This window comes from Rhinopithecus roxellana, chromosome 12 (genome assembly GCF_007565055.1).
Source record: "Rhinopithecus roxellana isolate Shanxi Qingling chromosome 12, ASM756505v1, whole genome shotgun sequence".
Taxonomy (NCBI): domain Eukaryota; kingdom Metazoa; phylum Chordata; class Mammalia; order Primates; family Cercopithecidae; genus Rhinopithecus; species Rhinopithecus roxellana.
In genome coordinates this window covers 94,676,146-94,697,553 of record NC_044560.1, presented here as the reverse complement: position 1 = coordinate 94,697,553, position 21,408 = coordinate 94,676,146, and the positions used below count along the sequence as shown (strand labels likewise).

Below are 21,408 nucleotides of genomic sequence, written 5' to 3'. Positions count from 1 at the left end.
TTTTTTTTTTTTTTTTTGAGACAGAGTTTTGCTCTTATTGGCCAGGCTGGAGTGGCATGATCTCGGCAGTGGCATGATCTTGGCTCACTGCAACCTCCGCCTCCTGGGTTCAGCGATTCTCCTGCCTCAGCCTCTCAAGTAGCTGGGATTACAAGCAACCGCCACCAAGCCTGGCTAATTTTTGTATTTTTAGTAGAGACGGGGTTTCACCATGTTGGCCAGGATGGTCTCGATCTCCTGACCTCGGGTGATTCACCTGCCTTGGTCTCCCGAAGTGCTGGGATTACAAGCGTGAGCCACCACACCCAGCCTATGCTAAGTTTTTTACGTAAGTAAGCTCATTCAGTATTCACAACAAAACATTTAACAGGAGAAAACAGAGGTCCAAAAAGTTAAGTGATTTAACATAAGCAGTAGGTGTAGGCTCAGAAGTCAAACCAAGGCCTGGTGAGCTGCAAAAGACCATCTACTGAGAGTGACAAATGGATAAAACTGAGGTCTCATGAGCATAAGAGATTTTGTCACGAAAAGGAACACAATGTGGGTAATTAGCAGAAAGGATGTTTTGACATAATCAGAAAGATAAAAAGAGAAGTTAAATATTAATACGTTGCGATTGCGTATTATATTATCTCTCAATAACATCTAAAATCACATCTTAGGGCCAGGCACTGTGGCTCAGGCTTGTAATTTCAGCACTTTGGGAGGCCAAAGCGGGCAAATCACTTAAGCCCAGCAGTTTGAGAACAGCCTAGGCAACATGGTGAAAGTCCATCTCTAAAAAAAAAATACAAAAATTAGCTGGGCATGGTGGTGAGCACCTGTAGTCCTAGCTACTCAGGAGATTGAGGTAGGAGCATCGCTTAAGTCTGGGAGGTTGAGGCTGCAATGAGCTATGATCATACCACTGCACTCCAGCCTGGGCAAAAGAGCAAGATTCTGTTTCAAAAAATAAATTTAAAAAAATAATAAAATGAAATTACACCTTGGGAGATACTACTCTCTATTACACTGCTTTCCAACACTGTGTTGAGACAGGCCCTGGCTAGGTTTTTGGATTCATCCTTTGAGTGAGTTTAAGCTACTAAAGGGATTCCACAAGACAGTAACATTATATGTGCATTTAAAAAATTACCTCTGGTGGCTGGGCACCGTGGCTCATGCCTGTAATCCCAGCATTATGGGAGGCCGAGGCAGGCGGATCACAAGGTCAGGAGATCGAGACCATCCTGGCTAATGCAGTGAAACCCCGTCTCTACTGAAAGCACAAAAAATTAGCCGGGCGTGGTGGCGGGCGCCTGTAGTCCCAGCTACTCGGGAGGCTGAGGCAGGAGAATGGCACGAACCTGGGAGGTGGAGCTTGCAGTGAGCTGAGATCACGCCACTGCACTCTAGCCTAGCAAGACTCCATCTCAAAATAAAATAAAATTAAATTTAAAAATTCCCTCTGGCTACTGTGTGATTCAGAAAGCACCCCACCGCTAACAACTAGGGGAGATGACAGTGGCTTTGACTAGAGCTACTCAAACTAGCCATTCTGTGAACTATGTGAGACTCAGTCTTGATGAGATAATGCCAGGATGCAAAACCACCCCTGTCTTTCATTGTGAAAATCTTATAATGGAAAACAAAAAGTTAGCTGAACAGTGAACTTAGTTGCATTTCAAGGGATCTTTAGGACAGGACAGAAAAGAACTGGTGATTAATTATAAGTCAGGACATAGGAGGAAAGTAACAAAAAGGAAGGTGTCAAGGATGATTAAAGTAGCACTGGAAACCAGTATGCTGCAAAATGATTTTTTTTTTTTTTTTTTTTTTGAGACGGAGTCTCACTCTGTTGCTCAGGTTGGAGTGTAGTGGTGCGATCTTGGCTCACTGCAACTTCTGTCTTCCCAGTTCAAGCGATTCTCCCACCTCAGCCTCCTGAGTAGCTGGGACTACAGGCATGTGCCACCATGCCCGGCTATATTTTACATTTTTAGTAGAGATGGTGTTTCACCATATTGGCCAGGCTGGTCTCGAACTCCTGACCTCGTGATCTGCCCGCCTCCACCTCCGAAAGTGCTGGGAATACAGGCGTGAGCCACCGCACCCAACCTACTGCAAAATGATTTCTAAGTTAGCTACAAAAATTAGATAGTTATTCCTGACTACTATACCCCATCGAAAAGTCCCATCAAATTGTACACTCTTATTGCCATGCTCCTAAAAGCAGAAAAGAGGTCTATTTATTGGCAAAGAAAGAAATCACAGCAATTACTTGCCCTTTCTTTCTCTGATCCTTGGTTTTAGTGTGGGATACTAAACCAGGCAACCTCTCCTTCAGGTTTCACTTAGCTAGTGTGGGTGGGATATTATGTGTTGACTATGCTGGATCCTGCCAAAGTTCTTATCTAAAAAAGGATGTACAAGAGACTTACTGGAGTTTTAAAAAAGAATATTTTTGTTAAGGGATGGTTTGGGGCTCCGAGCATTATCAGAATAGGAAGGCTATCCTAATTCAGCAGTCATTCATTTATCACTCTTATCTCCAGAGCCCAGTGCAATGCCTGGCACATAGGATGTTCAATAAAATTGTGCTAAATAAGTGAATTTGCTATGGATTTTTCTCCCCACCACCACCTTCTCCCCTCTCACTATATGTTCTAAGCAAAGCAAACTGGACATTTAAAACTAATCATAACTAGTACAACTTTTCTCAAGATGAGATCATCTTAACACTAGTGTCAATACTACTTTCCTTTTGTTCTTTGGTATTAAATACTTTTTTTTTTCAGATGCCAGCCTGTTTCAGCTATGCAAGGAGAAACCAAGGAAAAGCGTTTCAGCCACATAAGGCCAGGGTTAAAAGGGGACGAGCACGTGGTCATGGGTCAGCACTGTAAGGACAGAGTTGGGCACGTGGTCACCTCATCTTCTAGGACTAAAATCATGGCAAATCTAGGTTTAATAAATGAACCTTTCCATGACTGTCTGCACTAAGTTAGGGTCCTATGTTGGGCATTCACACAGTACTCTGTATTTTTTCTTCATGATACCTGCCAGAGTTTATAATTAAGAATTTGTAGGGGCTGGCCACAGTGGCTCACACCTGTAATCCCAGCACTTTGGGAGGCCAAGAGCTCGAGACAAGCCTGGCTAACGTGGCAAAAGCCCACCTCTACTAAAAAATAAAAAAATTAGCTGGGCATAGTGGAGCACATCTGTAGTCCCAGCTACTCAGGGGACCGAGACAGGAGAATTGCTTGAACCCAGGAGGTGGAGGCTACAGTGAACCAAGATTGCACCATTGCACTCCAGCCTGGGCAACAGAGCAAAACTCCATCCATCTCTCCATCTTAAAAAAAAAAAGAATTTGTATACTTTAGTGTTTGTTTCCCATAAAAGTCTGAAGATCTAGCGAGACAGAGGCCATGTCTATATATTAGTTCTCTTTTTTTTTTTTTAAGACAGAGTCTCGCTCTGTCACCCAGGCTGGAGTGTGGTGGCGTGATATCAGCTCACTGCAAGCTCTGCCTCCCGGGTTCACACCATTCTCCTGCCTCAGCCTCCCGAGTGGCTGGGACTACAGGTGCCTACCACCACACCCGGCTAATTTTTTAGAAACTCTACAAGTTTCCTCACTAGTAGAGATGGGGTTTCACTATGTTAGCCAGGATGGTCTCGATCTTCTGACCTCGTGATCTGCCTGCCTAGGCCTCCCAAAGTGCTGGGATTACAGGAGTGAGCCACCACGCCCGGCCTTTTCTTTTTTTTGTTTTTTGAGATGGAGTCCTGCTCTGTCACCCAGGATGGAATGCAGCGGTGCCATCTTGGCTCACTGCAACCTCTGTCTCTTAGGTTCAAGTGATTCTTCTGCCTCAGGCTCCTGAGTAGCTGGGACTATAAACACGTGCCACCACATCCAGTTAATTTTTGTATTTTCAGTAAAGACAGGGTTTTGCCATGTTAGCCAGGCTGGTCTCGAACTTCTACCTCAGGTGATCCACCAGCCTCAGCCTCCCAAAGTGCTGGGATTATAGTTGTAAGCCACCACACCTGGCCTATACATTGTTTCCTGCTGTAACCCTAGCACCTAGCACAGTGCCAAGACGTACTAAGTGTTCCAATAATAATTGTTGAATACATGTATGAACAAGGAAAACTAATCTCACAAGCTGTATTTATTGTTTCCAGCTATCCTTAATTTGTTACCAATAATTTCTAATTTTTCACTCTTCTATCAACATGGTTTTTGTTGCTGAGGAGTTCCTGTCCTTTATTCACTTCGTCTTTCAATCATTTATGGAAAAAGTAAGCTATTCCATTTTTGGAGTTTTTCCTTTGCTTCCAGAAACGTTGTTTTTACCATGTTTTCACTAGTATCTTCTTTTTCATTGTTCCTGGAACCCTGAGGGAGTGCAAATGGGGGTTCTAACAGATTTGCTTTACGTTCCATTAGCTTTGTTTTAGAAAGAACAGTGTTACAGAAAGAAAGTGTTGTGATTTGATAGCTAAGACTCTGGGTGAACTTCCTCCTGTATAAAAATACCACCTAGCCCAATGATGTGTGAAAGCACCTTGTAAAAAGTAATGTGTATAAATGCACAGATTAGTAATAACAAAGTGTTGCTGTTTACCTTGCTTCTTTGAATCAGAAGTCCTGCACAGCCATTCACTTCAGTTTTTTTTCCCCCATACCTGTTTAGTTGGCAGAGTTGGGAATGTCTTCACATAGAGCCAGAATCTGTCTTTTTGATAATATCTTGAAATCTTAAAATCTGTTGTCTTGAAAATATCTAACCCACTTTTTGTTTTACCTTCTAAGGCCACACAGGGAGAATCTGACCCTCTGCCAAACGAGAGTCTATTAAACACGTGATGACAGCCCCGAGTCTTTGCTTTTCTAAAATAAACATCTTTTGGGTTCTTTAAGTATGTCTCAAATGGCATGGTTTCAAGTTTCCTCACTATTTTATATCTTAGATTATGTGCCCATGAATGAATTCTGGCTGGGCTACTTTACAACTTAAAATGTGGGGACCAGAATGGAACATAACACTCAAGTGAGATCACAGACTCAGATTCTCCTACGTTATACTTGCTCAGGAAACCTCCATGACTTTCTCACTTGTGCTGCTGTCCAAACACATCTCCCATTTTATCCTCATGCAGCTGGCTTTTTTGGACACATAAAAGTATCCAATTAGTCCTGTCACATTGGATAAATTCAGTCTATTATTTTACGGTGAAGCTTAAGAGTGTTGCTTCTTCTTCTACTAAATCTCTCCAGTTTGATTTCCATGCTAATTGGTTCAGGGTGCTACCATGTCCTCATTGAACTCCAAAAAGAACAAAGGCAAGGTAAGCGTGCATGCATTCACTCAACAAATTTATGAAAAACCTGGTACATGCTAGGCACTGGGTTAGGTACTAATGATACAATGAAAAGCAAAAACATGCATTCCCTGCTCTCATAAAACTTACTCTATAATGAAGGACAAAAACATTGATCAAATAATCACTGTAACTATTGTATAATTACACACCAAGTAAGTGCTCTGAAGGATAAGAATGTGGTTCTACAAAAACAAGTAACAGCCAGGTGCAGTGGCTCATGCCTGCAATCCCAGCACTTTGGAAGACCAAAGTGGGCGGATCACTTGAGCCTCAGGAGTTTGAGACCGGCCTGGGCAACACGGCAAAACCCTGTCTTTACAAAAAATTATGAAAATGAGCTGGGTGTAGTGTCATGTGGCTGCAGTCCCAGCTACTTAGGAAATTAAGGTGGGAGGATGGCCTGAGCGGAGAGGTTGAGGCTTCAGTGAGCCATGATCGTACCACTGCACTCCAGCCTGGGTGACAGAGCAAGACCATACGCCCCACTCCCTGACCTCCCCCTCCCCGCAAAAAAGCAAGCAAGTAACAAAGTAACCCGATTCAGGCTAATACCTTAAGAGAAAGTGATGCTAAAGGTTGAGCAGTGTTTGTTAAGTGAGGAGAGAATGGGGATAAACGAGATGGAGGACAGACTACCAGAAAGCTTTCTTCTTATTACCAGTTAGTAGGCCACTAAATTTTACTACTGTACAGCTTCCATTTTTCCTACCTTTCCTTGAACGTTATTTTGAATGATGGACTGACTCTCCAAAGGCACAACGAAGTCTAGTTCATTAATCCGTTTTACAGAATCCACCTTTCTGAAATCAGGAACATTTGCTGAACATTTGCCTACCCTTCTTGCAACATCCCCCTTCACATATGATCCTTCAAAGTCAACAACTATATTTTCTTTTTCTTTCTTTTTTTTTGAGACGGAGTTTCACTCTTGTTGCCCAGGCTAGAGTGTAATGGCGCCATCTTGGCTCACCGCAACCTCCGCCTCCTAGGTTTAAGCGATTCTCCCGCCTCAGCCTTCAGAGTAGCTGGGATTACAGGCATGTACCACCACGCCCAGCTAATTTTGTATTTTTGGTAGAGATGAGGTTTCTCCATGTTGGTCAGGCTGGTCTCAAACTCCCGAACTCAGGTGATCCACCCACCTCGGCCTCCAAAAGTGTTGGGGTTACGGGCATGAGCCACCACGCCCAGCCCAACAACTATATTTTCAAAACATCATTTCTAAGTTCTCTTCACCTTCAAGATATAATTTATCATAACTAGAAGACTTAATAATTTAAGCAGCTAGAATGGTGTTTTTCAAAGTGGGATCCAAGGACCAGCTGCATGAAAAATCACCTGAAGTGCTTATGAAAATACAGAATTGAGTCCCAGACACCATCCCAGACCAACTGAATTAACAGTTGATGGGCTCCAGACTGGGTGCTGTGGCTCACACCTGTAGTCCCAGCTACTCGGGAGGCTGAGGCACAAGAACTGCTTGAACCTGGGAGGCGAAGGTTGCAGTGAGCCAAGATCACGCCACTGCACTCCAGCCTGGGTGACAGTGCAAGCAAGACTCCATCTCCAAAAAAAAAAAACAAAACAACAACAACAACAAAAAAAAACAGAGTTGATCGGCTCCAGAATCTACATTCTAACAAGGTCCCCAAGTGATTCTTCCATGTTAACATTTGAGAATCCCTGGATCAGTTCTCAGAGCATCCACACTCACATGGAGCTTCAAGTCCTCATATTAATCCCTCTTGAGTCTAAAGTTCATTACTCTTGGAGTAGTCTGGCAAGGTAGACAAAATAGAGTTTCGGAGTCAGGGACCTGGATTCAAATCTGGTTCTATCATTTGCTATCTAGGTGACCTTGGACAAGTTACTTAATTTTTCCAGGCCTCAGTTTCTTTATTGATAGCATGTAGATAAGATTATCTTCATAGGGATGTTGTTGCAATTAAACAGGAGAGGAAGGCTATCATTCTTTGGAACATTTATTGAGGCCTACATACCATTTATACCAAGATGAATAAAATATTACCAGGCACTGTGCTGCATACCATGTATACCAGGATGAATGAAGCATGGTCCATCTCATTAATTTGTTGCTTTGTCTTTTTGTACCTGTCCCTTCGTGATTAAGGTCTGATTTGTTTAGCCTTTTCTAACCCTTGTGCTGTCTTTTGTTAACACATTCCCACAAAATAATGTGGATTATTTCCCCTCTTGAACTGGTTAAACTCTTCTTACCACTATACATCAAAGTCTTGAGCCTTTAGCATGGCCTCAAGCTGCATCTTCTCCAGCCTTATCTCTCATCAATCCCCACTCAGTTAAATGCATGTATTCCAGTGTTATAGCACCTAGGATCAAATGCTTGTTCTGCTGATTTTTAACTACATGGCTTTGGCAGAGACTTATACTCTCTATGCCTTAGTTTCCTCATCTGTGAAACAGGGATAATAAAAATGCTTATTTTCAGATAATTTTTGAGTATCAGGTGATACTCAGGAACCATTCAGTAAGTGCTAGCTATTCTCATTGTCATACTGCAACCACACTAGGAGTTGCTTCCTCTTAGTTCTCTGAAGGCTCCAATGGGCTCCTTCTCACCTGAAGATCTTCACTATTCCCTTTGCCTGCAACGCTCTCTGCCTCTTCTTTCAGACAACTTCTACCTATTCACGCTTCAGTTTAAATGTCATTCTTCTGAGTCTTCCTGATTCACAACCCCTTGCCTCCCCACTTCTTAACAAGGTAGGTTGAGAACCACTGTTAAACACCCTAATTCACTCCTCTACAGCACTTATTATCCTAATTCAATCCTGTTTTCTCCATAAAGATAGGGACTTTGTCTGTCTTACACTGCTCTGTATCCACCCTGATACTTAGCACAATTCTGACTCATACCAGCACTCATAAAATATTTCAAGTGTGTGATGAATGAATGATTTCCTAAATCTGACTATACCTCAATCTTTCTCTCTTGGGATCCTGACAGCCTCTAAAAGTCAATCACTTTATCACAGGGCAGAACTCTTCAGTCTCTTTACCTTCTGATAAAATTTTCAGAAATGCAAATCAGGAACTTAAAAAATGCTCAACTTAGGCCGGGCCCGGTGGCTCACATCTGTAATCGAGCACTTTGGGAGGCCAAGGCGGGAGGATGACGAGGTCAGGAGATCGAGACCATCCTGGCTAACACGGTGAAATCCCGTCTCTACCAAAAATACAAAAAATTAGTGGGCACCTGTAGTCCCAGCTACTCAGGATGCTGAGGCAGAAGAATGATGTGAACCCAGGAGGCGGAGCTTGCAGTGAGCCAAGATGGCGCCACTGCACTCCAGCTTGGGCAGCAGAGCAAGACTTCATCTCAAAAAAAAAAAAAAAAAAAAAAAAACCTTAACTTTTGGCTGAGACTCCCAGATTGTGTGTCTTGACTTGAAATTACTTTCGATCTGTACTGCTCTATATGGTAAAGACTATCATATGGGGCTACTGAGCACCTACAATGTTGCTAGACCAAAATGGGATGTACTATAAGTATAAAATACAACACTAGATTTTAAAGACTTGGTACCAAAAAAATGTTAAATATCTCACAATATTTTGTATTTTATTACATTTTGAAAATGTTGGGAGTTTGGGTTAAATATATTATTAAAATTTATTTCATTTGTTTCTTGTTATTTTTTTATGTGGCTATCAGAAAACCTAGTATTACACACATGGCTTGCTTCAGATTTCTACAGGACGGTGTTGTTCTAGACTATCTGCCTAAACGGTAGGTTGTATTTCCCCACAACATCCCTCCACGTCCTTTCACTTTATAATGAAACATCCTCTAAACTGTTTCATAGTTTTTCTTGTATTAATATTTCTGATTGATCTTGACTGATATTTCTGATGCATGGACTATTCTACCACCTCTGTGAACATGACTATTTTAAATAAGGCATGGTTTCCCACCACCATATTCAATGTTGGGTCTTATCACACCAAATCCCAGTGAACTGGAGATTTACCATTCTGTGGCTACTTTATTATTTATACTATGAACAATATGGTTAAGAACACAAGGACTGGAGCCTGGCCATCTGTTTTGGAGTCCTGACTATAATATTTAACAGCTGTGTAACTTTGTTACTTTTTTTTTTTTTTTTTGAGACAGAGTTTCACTCTTGTTGCCCAGGCTGGAGTGCAATGGCCTGATCTCAGCTCATCGCAACCTCTACCTCCCGGGTTCAAGCAATTCTTCTGCCTCAGCCTCTGGAGTAGCTAGGATTACAGGCCTGCACCACCACACCCAGCTAATTTTGTATTTTTGGTATAGACGGGCTGTGTCCATATTGGTCAGGCTGGTCTCGAACTCCTGATCTCAGGTGATCCGCCCACCTTGGCCTCCCAAAGTGTTGGGATTACAGGTGTGAGCCACTGTGCCCGGCCTACTTTGTTACTCTTAATATCTCTGTGCCTCAGTTCCTAAACCAAAAAAAGGAGATAACAGTGTCCACTTCATAGGGCTGAGAGAATTAACTGATACTGGTAAAGCGCTTAGAATGGTGCCGAGCATGCAGTATGTATGCAGTAATGAATACTATTTGTATCATTATACACATCTCTCACCCTTTCCACCTACTAATATACTGGCACCTTTCCTAGTGGTGGTGTTTTATCCAAATCTGAGATTTTAAGCTCAGATCTTCTAACTCCAAATTGCTACTTCCTGGATGAGTGGCATTTGAGTAAGGTACTAAATCTTTCTCATTTTTCAGTTTTCTCCTCTGTGAGAATGCCATCTTCCTTGCAGAAGTCTGAATGACACCATGTATACAAGGTTCCTTGCATGTTCCTTAGCATCTAATGAATATCTCATATCCCCTTTCTGGTTTATTACATGTGAGCCTCACAACACACTGTAAGACACATATTTTATAAAGAAGGAAACAGGATCCGGGAAGACTCGCCTGAGCTTGCACAGATTAGCTACATGACAGCGCCAATATTGGAGCGACGTCTCAGTCCGACTCAAATGTTTTTTTTCATGAAATTAAAGCTGCTTTTCTAAAAGCATGGGCCCTAGAACTAAATGAATTCATGCTGTTTACCGCATTCCAATGCCTAAAGAAATGCAAAAACCGGCAAACTAAATCTACTGCAGTGTTGCCCATTGAAACTGCAACAGAAAGTCAAAATACAAATTTTGTTAATACCACTATCATTAGGTCAAAGAGTTGACGACGCGGATGACACGTCAGTAAACAAAACAAAGCGAAAAGAGTTACTCCTTTAGCTCCCCGAGGAAACTGTGGACCGCGTCCCATAGTCCGCAGGGGTACCATAGTCGGGCCTTCCGGGCTGGGCTGGTCCCTGCCGAGGCTACGCAGCCCGGCCACCACCAGACCCAGAGGAGGCCAACGCCACGCCTGCCCGCCGGACCCTCCCCCTCGGATCTCAGGGCCCAGTGCTGCGTCCGCCAGCCCCTCACCTCCGGCTCGGGGCGCTCCGAGGCCATCACACAGCCCTCCAGCGCCGGCCCGGGCCTGTGTGTTCCACTCTTGACCCCTGACCTGGCTACCTCGGCACCCGGAAGGAACCGGAAGTGGGTGGGAGGGCCGAGTTCCAGTTTTCTGATTGGTGGACGAAGCCTTCTCAGAGGCGTTTGCTGACAGGAAAACCGGAAGTGGAAATCGCTGCAGCCGCCTCGGCCGCCGCAATGCAGGTGAGAGCCGCGTTGGGCGTGCTAGCGGCTGGCCAGCTTCGGGTACAGGGAGCCAGAGTGGGCTGGCTAAGGAGAATGAAAAGTTGGGACTGAGAAGAGAGGGCAGAACCCACGGCTGATAAGGGAACGTGGGTTGGGGGGCGAGGTTAATTGGAGAGGGAGCGGCGCAGATGAGAGGTGGGGGTGGAGCTCGCCTGACAGAAGACGGTCGGGCTAAATCCGGAGGGAGGAGGCAGCACTGACTTGCTTGGCGTGGGAAAGGATTAGGTTGTAATACGGGGAGGCCGAGATGCACGTCCAAGGAAGACGGCTCAAGAAGGTGGTGGGTTGGCTCAGGCCCTGTCCTAAGCTGCTGGATGGAGGCTGTTGGATGCCGATATAGCAGGGGATCTAATTGGAAAGAAGCCCAAGCATTGAGGGAATTGTGGGCCGCGGTGTCCGAAAGCTAAGCAGCTTATAATGTGAGGCCATGGTGGAACCCAGGATGAAGTTCCTGTCAGGCACCTTAGCAGGTTTGCAAGACAGTTTTGCATCACTCTTCCCAGCCTGTGCCCTATAGTTGTTAAGGGTAAAGAAATGGAATAAAACAGGAGACCACCGATGGGAAGGAAATGCTTTGCAGACCCCCAGCATTTTAATTTGTTTGTTCAGTGCTTAGAAGCATGTGTGGTTTTGGTTTTCATTTGTCACTTAGTTTCCTGCAGCTGGTAGTCTCAAGAAATGTTAATGGGTCGACCGAGCTTGTGAAAGAGGCACGGGAATATTGACACAGAGATAGATGAGTGCATATTAATTCAGCAAGAAGGTTGAAACATGAAATGATGAGAGCAGATGGAAAGCTGGAGTGGTTGGTGGGGGGAGGGGAAGAGGAGAGCAGGGCTGGTATTCAGAGAATTCTTCATGAGTAGGCAGATTTCCCAGAGACTGATAAGAGAGCCAGGCTCACAGATGCTAGGATGGAGGAAGCTGGAGTACATGTGCTACAGAGGTGCACATGAGATAATGATCTGGTATTAGGTTTGTCGAAAATGTCTCAATGAGGGAGTGTAGGGTGCACCTAATACAGAGAAAAACCAGGCATAGATTAGGAGGTGATGGGAAAAAGGAATCAGTTGGTGGAAGGACTTGGGGTCAGGCAAACGGTTGAAAGGTCTCAGGGTTGATGCTGTCTATAACCCAAATACCACAGATAGGAAACAACCTGGTTATCCTATGCCAATGAGATCCTATTACCTGACTGGTGTTTGCACACCATCTCCTTGGCTTTTCAGCCCTCCTTTCTATGTGTCATACTCGTTTATCTGGGTAACCAACCTGTTCCTATTGGTGCAGAGAGAGGAGAAGCAGCTCGAGGCATCATTAGATGCACTGCTGAGTCAAGTGGCTGATCTGAAGAACTCACTGGGAAGTTTCATTTGCAAGTTGGAGAACGAGTATGGCCGGCTGACCTGGTAAGGGTTGCCAGGGCAAGCTAGGGAGGGCTTATGGGTGGGGGTCCTAGCCTCCTGATGAATAGGACATTTCTAATGATGTAACCATTTATCAGTTTGCAAACATCTTTTGATTTGGAAAGAGCTGGGTTTCCTAACATTTAGCAAGTGGCTTCCATGGCAAGGAAGTACAGAAATGCTCAGTTTCCTAACCCAAGTTCTTTATAGCTTTCAATTCTTACCCTTTGACTTCTCTGGTGAGGAGGTCCTCCTATTACAGCTCTATTTGTGCTGGATCTCTTGCCACAAATATGGCTGAGTCCTTTAGATCCAACCTACTCTGAAGTGTGGATCCTATTTGCAGGCTGAAAAGAAGGATTTTACCGGGTTTCTGAAGTTTTAGTTCTAATAGTATAGTCCTATTTTGCCACTGTTCCTCACCTCATTCAAACAATGAACTGGGTTTTTTCTACATTTGTTTCATAAACTGAAACTGTGTCCCTCTTTCATAGCCCTGTCATCCCTGTTAGTCTGTTCCCACTTAGGCTAGTCATAGGGCTATGAGACTTTTGGGGGTAAATCCGAGTGTTCCTAGCCTGAAGGAACTAGGACTATTTTACTAAGAACCACCCAGGGAAGGGGTGTAACATTCTGACACCTTCTTACTGCCAACAGGCCATCTGTCCTGGACAGCTTTGCCTTGCTTTCTGGACAGTTGAACACTCTGAACAAGGTCTTGAAGCATGAAAAAACACCGCTGTTCCGTAACCAGGTCATCATCCCTCTGGTGTTGTCTCCAGACCGAGATGAAGATCTCATGGTAAGAGAAGAAAAAGAATACAACTTGGGAAATTAAGGAGTTTTTTAGGCTTCTTTACTATTTAGGGAAATTAAGTTCTTAGCTGAGAGCTTAGAAATAATTTTGGAGGCCTTGCTTTCTGTTCTTCTGAAGGTGGGAGAGCCACTCCCAAATAGTGTTGTAATAACCTGAGGGGTATGTCACCAAGCCTGGTACCTTCCTTCTCCAACATCTGTCTCAAGCCACAAAGTCTGCCCTTTGGTGACTTTGTCTGTTTCAGTCTTTGAAACGTGGCAGACAGTGATAGTTTAATTTGCCTCTAGGTCTGGTAGAGATAGGGATGTGAGAAGACACAAAAAATGAAGGCTGGAGTAAAGGAGATTATGTCCTAGGAAACTAGATATTATGTCTTAGGTTGTATTTTCCTTGAAAATGCACTGTTTGCCTGTGGATGGGACTGTATATCAGGCCAGATAGAATCTTCTTGGAGTGCATAGTAGGATCAATAAAATCTGTGTGTTGCAGCGGCAGACTGAAGGACGGGTACCCGTTTTCAGCCATGAGGTAGTCCCTGACCATCTGAGAACCAAGCCTGACCCTGAGGTGGAAGAACAGGAGAAGCAACTGACGACAGATGCTGCCCGCATTGGTGCAGATGCAGCCCAGGTTGGACTGAGTCACTGCCTTGCTGCCCCATCCCCATCCCATCATGAGAAGCTAGGCATTACCATTCCTGTCTAGTAGGGATGCATAGTTGGTTGCACCTAAGTTGCTTCTGGCAGAACCCAAGGAATAAATTTATCCATATCATTTCCTAGTTACCCTAATCTCTGCACAAATTTGTGTGTTACAGAAGCAGATCCAGAGCTTGAATAAAATGTGTTCAAACCTTCTGGAGAAAATCAGCAAAGAGGAGCGAGAATCAGAGAGTGGAGGTATGGTGGACTGGTGGCAAAACAGAGAAGGAGAGGTATATAGGATCACTGGAATGGGAATGGTTGTTTTGAGAGTAGTGAAGTTAGGACACAAGAGTGAACTGCTTTAGGGTTTGCATCCATTCTGTTAGCCTTTTGTATTTAAGGCCAACCCTGAAGCAGTGGAGGAAATGGGCAAAGTAAGAAGAGAGAATTCTGAGATAGGCTTGGGGGTCCTCTGGCTCTTTTTATGGGCTGTGAGGGAGTCTAGATGCTGCTGAATTCAGAACTCTAAACCCTGGCACTCATACTGGTCTTCCAGCTGCCACGTTCAGTCCTGCATCAGAAACATACTTCAGGATCCCCACTTACTTTTTCTTCAGGTCTCCGGCCAAACAAGCAGACCTTTAACCCTACAGACACTAATGCCTTGGTGGCAGCTGTTGCCTTTGGGAAAGGACTGTCTAACTGGAGACCTTCAGGCAGCAGTGGTCCTGGCCAGCCAGGCCAGCCAGGAGCTGGGACGATCCTTGCAGGAACCTCAGGATTACAGCAGGTGCAGATGGCAGGAGCTCCAAGCCAGCAGCAGCCAATGCTCAGTGGGGTACAGATGGCTCAAGCAGGTCAACCAGGTAAGGTGGCAGGGGTTGAAATGAAGTTGACTTTGAGCAGGGGAGTTGGAGGGAATAAGCTAGATTATCTGGGCCTCCAGCATCTCTAGACCTAGAGATTTTCTCCATTTCTCCTTTGCACTGTGACCCAGGAAATAATTTTCAGAAGTAAAAAAATCTCATTTGAGACTCTGCAACAGGCACCAGAGAGTGAGGAAGAACTTTTGAGTAACAGAAACTGCTCTCATTTCCCATCTCCATCTCACATCTCTGTGTCAACTATCCTTTGGTCCCATTTATTCTCGTATTAGATATGTTGTCAGTGTCTCTTCTTAGGTAGAGAAATCAGCGGTCAGATCTTAAGACCATTTGGTAGGTGCATTAGGAATTGACACGCAGGCCAGTTTTCCAGTCCTACATGTATTCTTTTCTTTGTATCATGTCTCTCTTGCTCTTGGCTTCCTGCTTTCTCTCCTACTCATTTTTAGAACAGTCTAGATGGAGGCAGCTAGAAGAGTTACTTCCTCCAAGCTGTCTAGGAAAAGGGACAATTAAAACAAAGATTGGGCAGTTCTTATGATATAAAAAAAAAAAAAACAATGAGAGAAAGTACTCTTTTTACCTGTGACGTTAAATGGGGGTCACACAGGTTTAGCTATCTTTTCTAGGAGTGGATGAACAGACTATTCTCCCATATCACTTCTTTCCTCCTGGACACTTTCAGGGAGAGAGCTGGGTGAAGAACCATACTTCTGACCTTTGTCAAACAGGGTCAGATGCTACAGAGGTTCTGAGATGATAAAGGAGGTGACAGAGGAAACGTGAGATACCACATTTCTGATTTGTCGTGAAAGTCTTACCTTGCTTGAGATGTCTTTCTTCATGTTCCTTTCAGGGAAAATGCCAAGTGGAATAAAAACCAACATCAAGTCGGCTTCAATGCATCCCTACCAGCGGTGAGTGTGGCTGGCAACCTCGACTCCCTGGTGCTCTTTGCAGAGTTGGGCAGTGAAATTATCTTTTGCTCAAGGCTCACCTAGATGGGTACAATAAAAAGAACATGGGCTTTCGGCAACAGACAAATCCCACTTCCACCACTGACTGGCTGTGTGACCTTGGACAAGTGACCTAATTTTCTGAGCCTGTTTCTCATTTGTAAATGGTGATAATACCTACCTCATAGAGTTGTTGTGAGGATTAAAATGAGGAAATGAATGTAAAGCACTTAGCACAGTATATGAAATAATGCGTATTCAATAAATGATAGTTTCTACAGATCCTTCTCCCCACCACCCTCCACAGTCCTTGATCCAGAACTTACCCTGATCTGATACTGCCTCATGTCAATGGTGAGCTGATGGACACAAGATCAAATAAGGCTTTGCTTATTTTATGCTGCCAGAAACTGTAGCAACCTCTGTGTTCTTAGAGGCACACTGTCTTTGCAGGCCCTCCTGCCTGGTTTTCATTCTGGCTATCCCTCTAAGGTGCAAGGTGAAGAAGCTTCTGGGTCAGGAAGAAAAAAAATGCCCACCTACAACTCTGGTGAAGCTTGGGCCTGCTCTCCTTTCTATCCTCTGAAAAGCCAACTTGGCTCTTACCTGGCAAATAGTCATAAAGTCCCCTATTCTTTACCCCACCCTTATCACATGAGGCTTTCTCAGGAAGTGGCTCTGCCAGGCAGGACTATGTGGGAAAGGGTTTTTTCTTAGCACATGAAAAAGCTCCTTCCCCTGGACTCGTGTTTCTTATTTTGGAGGGAGAAGGGAATTGCACTTCACACTGCCATCAGGGTTTAGTTGACCTCATAATGGTGCCCAGTTTCTTGACTGGCCAGGATGGCTTTCCTTCATTTCCCTAAACCTGTGGCCCAAATGGTGAACCAGATTGATGGTGGGAGGGGGCAACCCCCAGTAACTTTGCCTGCTTTTATAAAGTTGAACAAAGTGAATTCAGACATTCAGGCTGACCTGCCTTTCTTAGTACTTGTTTGTCGGCATGGGCAGGGGTTGAGTCAGCAGAAGTGGACCAAAGGATTCCTCTGAATAAAGTTATTCAAATTGATGTTCACTGGCTCAGGGTTGTCTGACAGTAATTTATGAGAGCACTACATAGGGATCAGAGGCAATTTCAAGAGTGCTGCAAGGCAGTTCTAATTTGCTCTCCATAAAAAAGTTTTCATATCTTTAATTAGCTTTGATCTAAAAATCTGGCGACTTCCCTCCTGCTCGTACCTTCCAGCTGCCTTTTTTCTGTTCTCTTCTATCACACACTGGTGCTTTGGCATTTGTTCAGTGCCAAACAAAGTTCTGCCAGGCTGTGGCAGCAAAGGACTGGAAAAGTGGTCCCAGATGTCACATCTGTTACCATTCCATCAAGACAAGGAATGGTATCCACAAAGCTCACTGACCACAATACATAGCAGTAGGGGAGTCTGGTCACCAGCTCTGAGGCAAAGACAGACCTTTCCCCTACTTAAACTGTTCCAACTCATCAGCCTGCTGAGGTGTTCTCTATCTTCTCACCTCTTCCCTTCCCACTGGAAATGTCAAAGCTAATTGGCATATTGGGTAGAGTTGGAGCTGTGCTTCTCTGAAACCCCTGGAGCATCTATTGGTGACTGTTGCCCTTTACTCCACCAAAAGGTTCCCTCCTATTGAATGGCACCAACCGCAGGATTTTTTGTGTCCCAGGCAAATACTGACTTCATCCCCACCATACTATTAAAATGGATTCCTTGTCATCCAGGAATGGAAATGTCCTCTTGCCCCAACAGGAACGTATGCAGGATGTCACCTACATCTTGTTCCCCTAAGCAAACACTCCTTCCTCTAGAGGGACTCCTCTACATTCACCACTGTAGGAGTGCATGCTCTCATTTTTATCCCCCATCCTCAAAACAATCATTTGGGGTACACATATCTCACGAGTGTCTCCCACTTTGGGGTCCATACAGTCTAGTAAATGCCTCTAGAGAGTATGTATCTCCCACCCCTAACATACTCATTCCCTCAGAAGGGAATACATAGAGCATTTCCTTTGAAGAAGGGGACATGACCTATTTACTGGCTCAGATTTAGGATTTGCAAAAGGTGTCTATTGGCCTACTTTGGTAACATGCCTCTGTTTTTGACTGCCCTGTTTTGCTCGGAGATCGTGCTTTCTCCTATTCTTGGGTCCCCTGGAGAAAGAGATTAGGCCATTGTCTCCTAGGTTTGTATCTAGGATGGAGAAAGAAGCAGCAGCGGTGAAACGTCAAGAGCTTACTACAGGACAGAGTTCATCCTGCTGAAGGCGGAAGCTTATCCAATCAATGTCAGCATAAGGCCCATTGCCTAGGACCTCTCTCCAGCCCTGCCCTGAGCCTGGGATTCAGTCATTGCTGAACCTCTCTTTTGCTCATTGTGCCAGTCACCCCATTCTGTTCCCCTTCTGGTGTTTATTGCTGCCCTACTTAGCTGGTCCACCTCATTCAACCCTGTCGTTTTTTGGGAAACAGCCAAGATAGATAGGTTGTAGCCAAGTGCTCCTTACAACTCCATAGTGTAAGGGTCCCAGCATTAGGACTGAGCTGGAGGGGGTGTAATTGCCCACCTCCTCTTGTGCTGCTGCAGAAAAGAAGCTGAACTCTGCAGGAATGCCCTAGTGTGAGGCTGGTCCCTTTTCCCACCCCCTTCTCACCTCCCCCAGGCAGCTGGAAACAACCTCTCCCTTTGTCTGAGCTTGTACAGAATAATCCTCCTTATGGACAATGTATTCTCTGTGCCCTGTGGACACAGGAGCTGTGTAAGCTGATCCCAGCACCAGGCAGGACGGAGGCTGAGTCCTTCTAAACGCCCACCCTGGGTCAGCTCCTGATTACAGTCCAGATGAACTACGAAGGGGTGTACATTCTCTTCCATCTGCTTTTCCTATCTGCTCCAGAATTAGGGAATAGCCTACTGAAGTGTATAGCATTGGGCCAGGAGTAGGAACAGGGACTGTGGTCTTTTTCTGTTCAGTCTTGAGGGTTCACAGTGCCTACTTATGGAGGCTTGATGTGACTCTTGCCTGGAACCTTGAACACATGGGGACTAACCCTTGGAAAGGGCTTGCCACTGTGCACTTGGGGCTTTCTAATTGGAACAGAAGGCAAACTCCAACCCATATGATGAGACCATGGTGCCCCATCACTTCAGCATGTGTTTTGTCCCACAAGACAAAGTTCCTTTCTTCTTCCCTTTAACTACCATCTCTTGTTTTTGAGCTCCATGTGTCACTGAGGCAGCTCTTGGATTCCTGTTGTGGTCTCAATGAGTCACATGCCATTTGGACATGGCAGCTTCCTTAAGTACATCATGGACAAGGCACCTCACTTCCCTGAGCCTGTTTTCTCAGTTGGTGGTCCCAGTGATCCTTTTTAGGTCTAAAGTCTGTGGCAGTGATTTTCAAACCCATTTATCCCCAGGCATTTTGTTTTGTTTTGTTTTCCTTGGTGCATGACTGTTACATAAATAGGCCAAAATTTTCCTAGATGAGCCCCCAAGTCCCTCAAACTCCTATAAACTGTTCCTGAAGTTTCCTCGCTGTCACCTACACCTTAACATACCAACGTCCTTCAGACCACAACATTGAAACTGCTTTCTAAAACATCTTTCTCTAAGTGAAGATTCATCAAAGAGATGGTAAGTTACCACAAAGTTATCACAAGTTACAAGTTCTGACATACTTTGTGTGTTAGAAGTCACCCTCCCACTCTCAGACATCTCTCTCTCCCCGGGCAAGATATATGTACCAAAGACACTCCTCCAGTATAGGCAATAAATTATACTTTTTCCACATGAAGATAACCTTTCCTACTGAGTCAAATATAAAGTGCCTTGGGATGCTCGTCTTCCTGTGTTTTCTCTACCATTCCAATGCCTTCCCTAATTCTAACCCTAATTTCCCTTGTTTGTGGTCATTTTGATTCTTCATCTTTTCTTGCCCACATTCCCCATGTAGACATCCTTTGTTCTTTTTTTTTTTTTTTTTGAGGCAAGGTCTCACTCTGTCATCCAGGCTTGAGTGCAGTGGCACGACCACCTCTCACTGTGATCCTGTAACTCAGGTGATCCTCCAGGCTCAAGTGATCCTTCCACCTCTCAGCCTCCCAAGTAGCTGGGACCACAGGCATGTGCCACCATGCCCACTTAATTTTTTTAATTATTATTTTTAATGGAGACAAGGTCTCTGTGTTGCCCAGGCTGGTCTCAAACTCCTGAGCTCAAGCGATCCTCCCACCTCAGCCTCCCAAAGTGCTGGGATTGCAGGCGTGAGCCACCACACCCAGTCTATCTTTTGTTCTTTTTGCCAATTTCTCTGGGCTACATTTCATGGCCCTAGATAGTGCCATTTTAGTGTCTCGTCCATTTTAAAAGATCCTTCTTGACCCTACATCCCCTCTCACTGACTCACTCACAGCCATGCTCTTGAAACACAGTGCTTAGAATCACTGTTTCTTATACCTCCCATTCACTTTTCAACCCCTGTGGTTGGGCTTCTACTTCCACCATTCCTCAGAAACTCAGAGATCACTGTTGACCTAATGACTAAACCCAGAGTATTTTCAATCCTCATGGTAATGTATCTGCAGCATTTAATGCTGACCATTTCCTTTAGTCTCTTTCTCCCCCATGGTTTCTATGGCACACGCTCTCCTTGTTCATCTCCCTTTCTAGCCATTCCTTCTCTGCAGCTTTTGGACTTGTATACTTCTGCCTGCTTCTTAGATGTTATTCTCTAGCACTTGTCCTTAACCCGCTTCTTATTCTGCCTGCTTTCTCTGTGACCACCACTTTTATGTGCATAACTTAAGTGAGTTTTATTTTCAGCTCAGACCTCTTTGCTGAGCTGCAGATTCCTAGTGGATATCTCTACCTATATGATCCACAGCTGGTTGAATGTCCAAATCCAGTTATTCTAGCCTACACACCTGTTTTTCTTCTAAGCCAGGAATATGGAAACCATTCTAAACTATTCTCCCTCTGGGTCCCCAACCCCCTCATACCTAATCAGATACTAAATCCTACCAATTCTGTCTCTACCCTGTCCTACAGTTTAGGCTCTGGGCCTTTCTTACTAAAAGTATTGTTCAGACTCCATACCTCCAGCCGTGCCCACTCTAACTTATCTTCCAAAAGGCTGTTAGATAGGTCTTTCTAAACTGCAGATCTGATCTCATTACTCCCCTGATTAAAATCCTTTATCTTCAGTCCTGCCCACTTTAACTTGTCTTCCAAAAGGCTGTCAGATAGGTCTTTCTGAACTGCAGATCTGATCACATTATTCCTTTGATTGAAAGCCTTTTGATAGTTTACTCCCCATGTGTGCCAGGCATACTGAAAATCACAAGATAAAATCATCCTGGAATGTTCATTTTAAGGGTAATTTAAAACAGAGTACACATTTAGCATGTATTATTATTATTTTATTATTTTGAGACACGGTCTGTCTTACTATCATCCAGGCTAGAGTGCAGTGGTGTGATCTTGGCCTACCGCAACCTCCACCTCCCAGGCTCAAGTGATCCTCCCACTTCGGCTTC

At 44.5% G+C, this 21,408-nt stretch overlaps 2 protein-coding genes across 13 annotated transcripts in view; one reads left to right on the top strand and one right to left on the bottom strand.

Annotated features, from left to right (window-relative positions):
• SZT2 (SZT2 subunit of KICSTOR complex) overlaps positions 1 to 15,830 on the bottom strand; it is a 65,938-nt gene extending 50,108 nt beyond the window's left edge. For 7 of the 11 annotated variants that reach the window (XM_030913191.1, XM_030913197.1, XM_030913200.1 and 4 more), the window contains exon 1: positions 15,704 to 15,830. In XM_030913191.1, coding sequence (XP_030769051.1) covers positions 15,704 to 15,769 — 66 coding nt within the window. In that variant the 5' untranslated portion in view covers positions 15,770 to 15,830. Of the gene's footprint in view, positions 1 to 10,855; positions 10,959 to 15,703 lie in introns of those variants that run through there. The other 4 variants (XM_010371882.2, XM_030913196.1, XM_030913198.1 and 1 more) reach the window with 1 other exon arrangement.
• Positions 11,043 to 16,907, top strand: MED8 (mediator complex subunit 8). Of its 2 annotated transcripts, none has more exons than XM_010371879.2 (7): positions 11,043 to 11,089; positions 12,422 to 12,540; positions 13,195 to 13,339; positions 13,844 to 13,984; positions 14,172 to 14,253; positions 14,616 to 14,864; positions 15,739 to 16,907. In XM_010371879.2, the coding sequence occupies exons 1-7, from the start codon at positions 11,084 to 11,086 to the stop codon at positions 15,801 to 15,803; spliced, it is 807 nt and encodes a 268-aa protein (XP_010370181.1). In that variant the 5' UTR covers positions 11,043 to 11,083; the 3' UTR covers positions 15,804 to 16,907. The 2 variants fall into 2 exon arrangements, with proteins under 2 accessions (XP_010370181.1, XP_030769061.1); XM_030913201.1 differs by lacking the exon at positions 11,043 to 11,089 and adding an exon at positions 11,579 to 11,601.
• Positions 16,908 to 21,408: the final 4,501 nt, after the last annotated feature.